The 10000-nt window shown below is 43.6% G+C and overlaps 1 protein-coding gene across 1 annotated transcript in view; it reads right to left on the bottom strand.

Moving 5' to 3' along the window:
- Positions 1 to 7018: 7018 nt before the first annotated feature.
- Positions 7019 to 10000, bottom strand: part of LOC125285996 (transmembrane protein 182-like) — a 10698-nt gene continuing 7716 nt past the window's right edge. Inside the window, exon 5 of the mRNA XM_048230626.1 lies at positions 7019 to 8864. Within this exon, the coding sequence (XP_048086583.1) occupies positions 8644 to 8864 (221 nt within the window). The 3' untranslated portion in view covers positions 7019 to 8643. The remainder of the gene's footprint in view (positions 8865 to 10000) is intronic.

Genomic DNA, 10000 nt, shown 5'->3' with positions numbered 1-10000 from the left:
AAGTGCCTGGATTTCCTCTCCTCTCCATCCTCCCCTCCTGAACACTCTTTCTAAATCCCCTTGGTGACTTATGTTTCTATCGTTTCTTTCATTCTGTTTCGCTTTAATTTATGCCAACTTCTTTTTCCTCCTCCTCTGAGAAAGAGTGTGTGCGTGTGTGTGTGTGTGTGTGTGTGTGTGTGTGTGTGTGTGTGTGTGTGTGTGTGTGTGTGTGAAACTGATCCAGCCTTTGTAAGGTTAATTAAAGGCAAGAGTTGTGGCCTCTCCAAACATAATCTGCCGTCACCGGGGCTGCCGTGCGGCTTTTAATTACGACTGGTAAGTCATTTCGGGGAAATATAAATGCGTACACGCAAGCCTACACGCTGGACCCTCTCTCTTACCTGACCTCCCCCACCTCAACCCTCCCCCTCCCCCTCTTCACTCTACCTCCCCTGAGCCTTGAGACCAGGCTACTGATCTCCACTGGTGGATGAAAGCATGAGGATACGGCTGGACTATGGAGAACAGGGGAAGATGTCATGCTGCGAGTTCTCTTAAAGGTGTGTTTTCCGGAGGTAATGTATAGACCGGCTAGTCCGGGAAACTCCTTCATGGTGTCCAGCGCTCTTTTTCTGTTTGTGAGAGTGGTTGTCTGCCTGTACTCCACACTCTGGTCTCTGCTTGCGCTGACTTGATCACTGCACAGGAAGGGAATGGCCTCCCCCACCTTATTTGTCTTTTTTCCTCTGTATCAGTCAAAACATTGGATTTTAAACACATATCGGATACATTATCTGTCCTTCCCATCAGTACAACCTCCAGATGTGCACAACTCACACAGAGGGATGGTAACACCTCGAGGCAGAGATCGGCAATTGAGGGTGACCAGGTATGGGGTTAATTTTACTCAGGTCACTCCTCGCAGCCTTTGCTCCCCCGGAATGCTGAATTGGTGGCCCTCCGTCACTTGGACGTGCAAACGACTTCCCCTCGATTAATGAGGTGTGCGCAACCCACGGCACTACAGTTTGAACGCCATGGAAAAAAACAGGTGGGAGGTGGTAGAGAGGGGAAAAATACTCCTTTTTTTCTTTGTTAAACGATTGGAAAGAGCATGAGCGTGTGTTTTAGGTACACCCTCAGAGGTAGTACAGGCATCCCACAAGCACAGCGACAGGGCAACTTTCATCAGTTCAGCTGAACGAGGCCTGAAGAGCCGTTAGTCATAACAAGGGCGGTCATTTCCATACAAATGCAGTTCTGCTTTTGATTTTTTTCCCTAAAAAAAGAAAGTGAGAGAGAAAGAAGTGATGGAGCTATTAGAGAGGGAGGTGGTGGTGGCCGTGTCTACCTAACACTGGAAAATTACTCAATTCATTACATGCGCAGAGTTACATTATCACCCCGCTATTTCTCCTCCTCTGTTCCACGCACGTCGATGCTATTTAAGTGCAAATGATATCGGCCCTCTTTGTGGATACACACAGACATGCACGCACACACACACACACACACACACACACACACACACCAGTAGATATATGGCTGGCGCGTGTGCTGGAGGTGTGTGTGCATACCTAGCAGCGGACGCGGGGAAGGTAATTACTCCTAGGTGGAAGTCAGTCCAGAGTAGATGGGGCCCACTGTGCTAGCGCAGCCCCAGAAAGGGAGCTAATGAGCTGGGGATCATAGTGGGTTTGCTGCCTGGCCCTGCACCAAGACCTCCAGGTTTTAAATAAAAAAAAGACTCCCTCCCTCTCGAGCTGCAGTGGAGGTTCCGCCGTTGGTACACCGCTGCCGCTCCAGAAGTCCTCTTGAGAAGTCCGATGCTCAGCGCTTCTGCAGTAGAGGCCTTATACCGCTCAAACCCGGCCTCTCAACACCAACGTCCTTTTTTACCCCCTTTCTCCATCCATGTTTTTTTTGTTCTCTTTCACCGCCATGTCACCAGAGTTTTTAACCCACACTACGGCCATGTGTGCAGCTGTGTGTGTGTGTGTGTGTGTGTGTGTGTGTGTGTGTTTTGTTCAGTTTACACACCTGGTTGAGTGATGTGCCAATGGAATAAAAATACTGCCCTGGTCTTCCTTCAACAGTAGTATGTGTGCAGTCTAATGAGAGTTGACCCCCACACGCCTCATTCCTCCTTGTTTTTTTTTCCTGCCGTTCTTTGCTGCGCTTCTCTGGCTGCTGTACGACACATCCGTTACTCTGTGATTTTAAGAGCTCCGGGCTGATTTCTCGGGGGTGTTGAGCGCTCGGTGACGCGGTTGATGGTTTGTCAGTGGAGGGGGCAAAGGGGCGAGAGGGTATTTATGTCTTACTTCCCCCAGTTGAGAAAGGAGAGCAGGAAATGGAGAGATTGACGTGTTACATGTGAGTTAATATTTACTCGCACACAAACACCATAAAATAAGATTAACTCCTGCTGCCTTCAACCGGGCAGCTAAAACGGCTTCCTGTTTTTTGTCAGGTGTGTGGTTGTATATTGTGTTTGATTGAATATAATGGAGAGTTATCAACAACTGAAGAGATTTTAAAAAAGGGTGTGATGGATCAATTCTATGCCTTGAGGAGGAAAGTGACATTGTGTGATTTTTTATCCTGTTATGTTTGAAAATGTAAATTGACATGTAAATTGCTGCATAACTTAGAATATAGAATAGAACAACAAACGATTGTTAAATAAATAACCTGAAGTTGTAAAAACTGTGGCAACATGTGCCTGTTTAATTCCTTTAGCAAATACAAATACTCTCAGAGTTGAATGAAGAGCTCCCTACCCTTATGTCATCACCGACAAAGACTATAATTATCAGGAAATAATAAAAATAAAAAAAACCTTGAACAAAATGCAGGTGGTTTGTTTGTAAATCAGAAAGCTAACAGGTGGGGATAGACTTCATTTCAGGAATAAGACTGGATGGGGATGGGGATATACAGGACTGATAATTATTGAAGACAAAAGCCAAAGGGAACTTTTCTCTTCTCTTTTTTTACTTATGCTAAAACAGCACCAGGTGTGTGTGTGTGTGTGTGTGTACACACACTTAGATGAGACAGATTTAGCTTATTTAGGCTGGACTACCGTTAGTCATAGATGTTTTGGTTTTACAATGCTGTTGCTATAAGAACATTTTAACTTTGGCCTTTAGGTCATGATGTGGTCATCTTCTTATAGGGCACAAGTGCATGATCCTCTGCCAGGCCCACGCCATACTGTTTGTGTGATCTGTGAGTGTGATGATGTGTCTGAATAAGATCTGTTGATAGTCATAAAGGTATCATACCATCAACATTACGTTTCACTAGTTTCAATGACTTGAAAAGCCTATATCTAAATATGTCACTGTCTGAATATGTCACATTGTCTCATGTTTTTTTTTTTTTTTTTTTTTTTTTTTTTTTTTTTTTTCCATTTTAGCAATTAATGTTATATTATTAAAGGAGAAGGTGGAGGCTAGATGTTTGCTATATAGCATAATCCCAATGTAGGCAAAAGTTAAGCAAATAGGTTAACAGTATAGGCTGCCAGCAGCAACTTTAACGGTGTGGCTAAACGCATAGGCCTACCTCTGAACCCCACCAGCTCAGCTCAGGGAGTCATCAAGCATAGGTGAGGTAAGCAGTGTGGCAACAGTGTCAGGACGAATAATTTCTCCATTTGCTTAGCCTTTGTGTTCTTGAGCCGCTGTGTGAGACAGCAGCTCTTAATGGTCTACAAAGTTACTGGAAATTATTACAATATATTATTATTACGCCTACTTCAACACATTTTTGACATTTTAGCGTTTGGGGGTATTTGCCCTAAGAACTTATGAGAGGGGTGTTAATTCCTTATAGTTCTTACATGACGTGCCATATTTGATCATTTCCAAAACTGTGTAATGTTTTAATGTGTCCAATCGACCTAACTCGTAGGCACCTCCGAATTATGCAACACGCCTGGGGCGACTGTGTGGGCCTTCATGCTTGGCTGTTCTTGGATGCGCCTTTAAATTTAACCACAAATTTGGGATCCTACCTCACCGTTGGCAGCCTCCTACGTGTATTCCTATGGGAAGTGTCCACGCTCCATGAAACGGGTACCTACTGCAAGCCCACTTTATCAACAGTGAGCATCAGAGGGTGTTGTAGAGCCTAGAGGGAGAAAGGAGGGTTTTGTAATTCGTTGGAGCAATAGGGCCCTCTAGTGGTAGATTTAGAGAGCACAAACAACTTCACAAAATTACTTTCTTCTGTGGCTGTGATACTGTAGTAGACCTAAACGACTTCGTTTCTGAATAGTTTCCTAAATAGTACATACAAACGTATACTTTTATGAAAACAACATGAGAATAATGATAATTTAACATATTGATGAAATTCTTTTTCTTTTTTACCATGAACATTAAACTCTAAACTCTAACTCTAAACTCATACAAAACTGGAGGCCCAAAAGACTAGAGGGAGAGAAAGTGGCCATCACTATTAGACTTGACAGTCATCCATGGAGCTCTGAGCCACAGCTATCTGGAGCTGATCTTCTGCCTGCCCGACTGTGGAGAGGTGAAGATTACAGCACCTGTCACTGCTCTGACAGCCCCTGCCTCAGGCTAAACGGCACTGACACCCCGGTCAAGGACTGTGCGCTAGCGGCAAAAGCACTGCCGGCTATTTTGTGCATCTGGAGCAGCTTTTGAGGAGGACGACGGAGAGCTGTCAGTTGTGAATATAGCCCCCAGGGCTCTACCACTAGTTATTAAGCTCCACTCAAAATATGTCCCTTCAAAATCAATTTTACCAGGTGACCTACTACATTGGTGATAGGCTACTTCCACAAGCCGAGCCTGTGTGCTTAAACAACCCCCCAAATTAGCTTCGGCTCCTCTAGCCAACTGCTTCACTTGTTCACCTGGTATAGGCTAAACTTTGCAGGTATTCAGAATATAGACTAGGCCTAGCCTATTCTGTAAAACCTATTTAGCCTAGGCTACATATTCATCAAACAGTGTCGTCAATCGTCTCCATTATTAACGGATAGCATGGGTAGGCCTATACAGGGTAATTATCAAAACAGGCCAAGTATCAAAACAATGCATAGGACTAACTATTATTACCTTACATGTTTATGCACACCTTCGGCCACGTAGCCTCTAGCTTTCTCCGTTCGTATGGATGTGGGTGACCGAGCAAGCACCCCTGGCCGAAAGCTCTAACGACAAATGTGTTTACGCGCGGGCGTCTCGTGAGTGTGCATATGTATGGGCCGCGAGGTGCATCGAGTGCCTGTTAGAAGCTGCTCTTCAGCTCGCTATTAGAATGCCTTTCATCCCTTGCCTGACAAGGTTGTTTGATCGCTTAGTACTTTGAAGGAAACGTTTTTTAATGTGAGGATAAAAGACGGTAGGTTGTGGTTTTGAATAGTTAATCCAGTTCAACGCAGTCTTCATTTTAGTTCTGTTGTGATGTTATATTGTTAGAGTAACACTATCAAAAAAGCCCTTACCCCTCTCTCTCTCTATCTCTCTCTCCCTCTCTCTCTCACACACGCGCACACACAATTTCTGTAATTTTGTCCCTATCTGGGTCATCTCCTTGTTTAAATGCTTAGGCTTGTTCACAGCTTCAGACCCAACAGGGATCCAAGGATCTAAAAGCATAGAAAGTTTGCTTTCTTCTGCACACACTTTATGGTCAGATTTTCTTTTTTTATTATTATTGATCAAGACTATTTCAAAATATTCTCCCCTCCTGGCACTGGATTATATAACCACTGTAGGCCTAAAATAATTCTTATTTTAATCACCAAAACTACTCATTGCACCAATAATTGTATAACATCCTTATTGCATAAATCACTAAACTTCAACCCTCTGAGAAACATTTAGTCCTCCCTCAAACAATGATTCCCAGGGCCAGAAAGTTCAAAGCTGATTGCATAAGTCCTGACACTAAATAAACTGCATTATTTGTTACCCAAAGTAGCTTATTGAATAAAGCACAGAATAGGCACGCAGCCCTATAAAAGTAAATATTTCATGATAAAATTAGATATTTGTGATGACTGTTTGAACCACACACATAATGTTTTACAAGCTTATTGACTTTACCCGTGCGTGCCACATTTGGGCCTAGGTGTAAATGGAGACCCGGGTTCAGGTCTGTCCTGCGGTCATGTCCTGATCCCACCCTGTGTCTCTTTCTCAATTGCTTCTTCTCTCTACTGTTCTATATACTCTCAAAAACCTCAAAAATATACATTTCAAAATAGGTTGATATAGAAGTTTACGTTGCTCAGACCCTCAAGCCGTCAGTCAGTATAGCACCAGTCACCACAGGCAACAGCTCGCTGCATGACTTGACAAGGTTCTGTTCTTGGTGGTAATGCTTCAGCCAGTGACTCATACTTGTACCACATGCAACCTGAAATCCCAAATGTTTCAGGTGCAAAGGCCAAAGTAAACACAACTCATTCCTTTAGCTCAGCCAGTCAGCTCTGCACTGACAGCCTTTCATGCTCCTGTCATGTTATGTGCCGCCACATCTCGTCACTCAGGTCCGATGGGACGGAGCTGGCTCCGTGGACTGTAGTGTACTGTAGCTTACACTATGAAGCCAGGCATCTGAACCACTTTTATATTTGTATCCCTGTATCATTTGCATTGCACTGCGTTTTACTCAACTAATGCCTGTTGTAGGCCTATGGTTGTGGTAATGAGGATAACTGACATTTATTTGCTTGATTTGTGTATTACAGTAATTAGGTGTTTTTCAGCTTTCTCAATCAGTGTTTTCTTTTTTATGTGTGTGTGTGTGTATCCATCTCAACTACTGGCAAGACTTTACCCTCCAAGCTCATCAGCGGGAGAGGGGTCATTGTTTACGTGTGTGTGTGTGTGCACACGTGCACCTGTTTGTGCACTGTTGTGTGTGTTTGTGTTCGAGAGAGAATGTGCAGTGTAACAGTGTGCAGCTAAGACTGAGCAAAAAGCTGGGGAAGCTATAAGCTGACATCAAGCAACCAAGCGTGTTCTGAATGAACAAAAGACAAATGTCCAGAGAGCCAAATACAGTGTTTTTATTCAACAGGCTCTCTCTCTCCCTCCCCTCTCTCTCTCTCTCTCTCTTAGTAGAGATTAGCTCATCCAGAGAGTTGAGCAGGAGGGGTGTGCTCTGATATGCAAATGACAAAGATGAGTGTCACAAGCGCCCTCTGTCACAAACATACTCACTCACAAACACACACACATACACACACACTGTAGCCCTCTACACATACAATGTGTGTGTGTGTGTGTGTGTGTGTCTGAGACAGGTGGCGCTACTCTACTGTACCCCACAGAGCCCAGACTCCTGCAGATGTTCATTCATCAAAGTCCTGCAGGCTTTTGATCTCATTTCAATCAGAGTGGTAAGGGGGAGGAGGTGGACTTGTTATTCTCTCTCTCTCTTTCTCTCTCTCTCTCCACATAGTCTTTTTATTGTGTGGTTGAATGGGCGCACTGATCATTCTGTATCATTTATCTTACATAGTATAAACATTTGCGTGTGTGTGTCTGTGTCTCTATGAAAGAAAGAATGTGATTGTGTATGAGTGAGTGTGCGCTCCCTGTGTTGATCCAAGTACTTCCTGTAAATCGTCTTGATTGTGGAAAGATCCCATTTTGCACAAAATTGTATTTTTATTTTAAGTAGTACATTAAATCTAATAAGAACACAACATTTTAATGACTTACTAATCAGTTTACTCTGTTTTTACAGTGATCAATCCACCTTAGAAAGAATGGCAATTATCATAGTTATAATAACATCACAAAAATAATAGAGTCTGTTTTCATAATAAACAATGTAACCCATTGTATCCCATATATAGCAATAATTATGTGTGGTAATATTCCATATTGTGTTGCATTTCCTCCCATATGCATCTATATTCCAAAAAAGTGCATTTAAGCCAAAGAAAACACAGATTTCAGAGATTGTTTTCCAGGGACATGCCAATCATGAAGAGGTTGTTGGAGTGCAGATCACAACATTTATTTTCTATAGAATTCTGTAATATTTTCTTTTTACCCAAAGGACTATTGTAGGCTCGGCGTGATTTTTCCTTTTAACAAACAGTTTGTTTAATGTTCCGGATAGAACATTTCAAGAACCCAAGAGGAACGTAAACAATGTGCTTTGGCTTTGAATGGGCAGACGTTGTGCAGAGTCATATCCCTACTGAGCTAAGTGTGCCTCTAATACAGAACGTCTATTGTTTGTTTTTGAATGGGCTCAGCAACGGAAAAACTCAGAGACGCAGCAACATGGTGTCTTTGTTCCAGGGCCCCCTTGTGTGTCGCACGTTCTTACATAACACCGAGTCTCTTTCTGCAGGACACTCTCAGTCATCTCAGCTCAGTCCCCTTCTGTGTCTCTCTCTCTCTCTCTCTTAGGTCTCATTTCAATCAAGCCATCTTGCTGCGAAACACATCCAGTGGAGTCGACGAGTGGAATTTGGACGCAAAATAATTAGCAATAATAATTAATAATTAGTCTCCCAAGTGTTGGCCTAGTATTCCCCCCTTGTCCTATTTCTCTCCCTACTTGTAAGGAAAACTTGTAAAAAAAAACACACACACATTTGTATGGTATTAAAAATCGTACTATGTGCTATTGTCACAAGCTATGCTAATCTCATTTCGCCCTCTGTAGATACACGCTTGTGGAGAAGAAGAGCAGACCGGAGAGGAGTGCCAGGGGGATGCCGGCCGCCGCCACCATGAACGACCAGCCATAGTGGGCCACGGGCTGGACGTCGGGGCAGTCCAGCCCCCGGTCCTGGAGGATATAGCCACGCATGTCCACCAGCTCCTTCCACAGCACAAACAACACCACCAGGACCAGGAAGAGACAAGCTGTAAGATGGAGAGAGAGAGAGAGAGAGAAATGTAACAGTGTCTTTGATGAATTTCCACATCCTCAGTGACAATCAGTGTCGTTATGATTCAAATTGATTAAAACTGCATTTAATTATGACTCAAGAGTCGATCACACAGATGAAGTACTGACATTCTGAGGATATACGTCCAGTTTAGGTCAGTATAGGCTTGTTAGGGCATTGAAAACAGTCACATCAGTTGATCAGTAAGCAATATACCGTGATTAAATCTTTTGAAATTTTGAGAGGGACATTTTGAATGTGCTTCATTTAGACGAGAGCATGTCTCCCACAGAAGCAGAAGCAGACCTATTAATAATTTAATGGGCCTGCCTACATGGGCCATATAAAAGCCTCCCTGCCTATGGCAAACACGCCTGGTATCTTGCCACACCCTCACAATATCCCACCCTCTCTCTCTCTCTCTCTCTCTCTCTCTCTCTCTCTCTTTATCTCTCACACACACACAAGCACACTTCCCTGTACCCTTTCTTTGCATCCTCCCCCCATCTCTCATTCTTTCCGACCCTCCCTCTGGTCAGGCCATCACTGGTGTCTTTCAACACTGCTCATTTTGTCTGCTGCTGTTGCTCCTCACATGCATGTACCTACAGGGAACGTTGTGTCATCATAAACCTATTGCTATTCCGGAGAGCAGGCACAGGGTAAAAGCTATTTGTGGCACACATGTGTGTGTGTGTGTGTGTGTGTGTGTGTGTGTGTGTGTGTGTGTGTGTGTGTGTGTGTGTGTGTGTGTGTGTGTGTGTGTGTGTGTGTGTGTGTGTGTAGGTATGTTTGTGTATGTGTCGGGTATATATGTGTGTGGGCAGGTGTGTACGTGTCTGTGTGTATGGGCATGCATACTTAAACACCTAAGCCTCTGCAATGCACACTATGGCTTTTACATTATCCCATACCACACAAACACATGCTCATGTTAGATCAGAAAAAGGTCCCAGGTCCCTGTAGGGTTTTTTTATTTTATTGAATTCTGTGTGATTGTATTTTCATTGTGAAGAGCTCAGCTCTGGGATGGGCTTGGGTTAGGGGAGAGAGGGCATGGAAAAGGAAGGAGGGAGAGTGGAGGAGATGAAAGAAAAGGATAAAGTGTGA

Source organism: Alosa alosa, chromosome 21 (assembly GCF_017589495.1).
Source record: "Alosa alosa isolate M-15738 ecotype Scorff River chromosome 21, AALO_Geno_1.1, whole genome shotgun sequence".
Classification (NCBI taxonomy): domain Eukaryota; kingdom Metazoa; phylum Chordata; class Actinopteri; order Clupeiformes; family Clupeidae; genus Alosa; species Alosa alosa.
The sequence above is the reverse complement of the archived record's forward strand: the minus strand, read 5'-3'. Positions and strand labels throughout refer to the sequence as shown.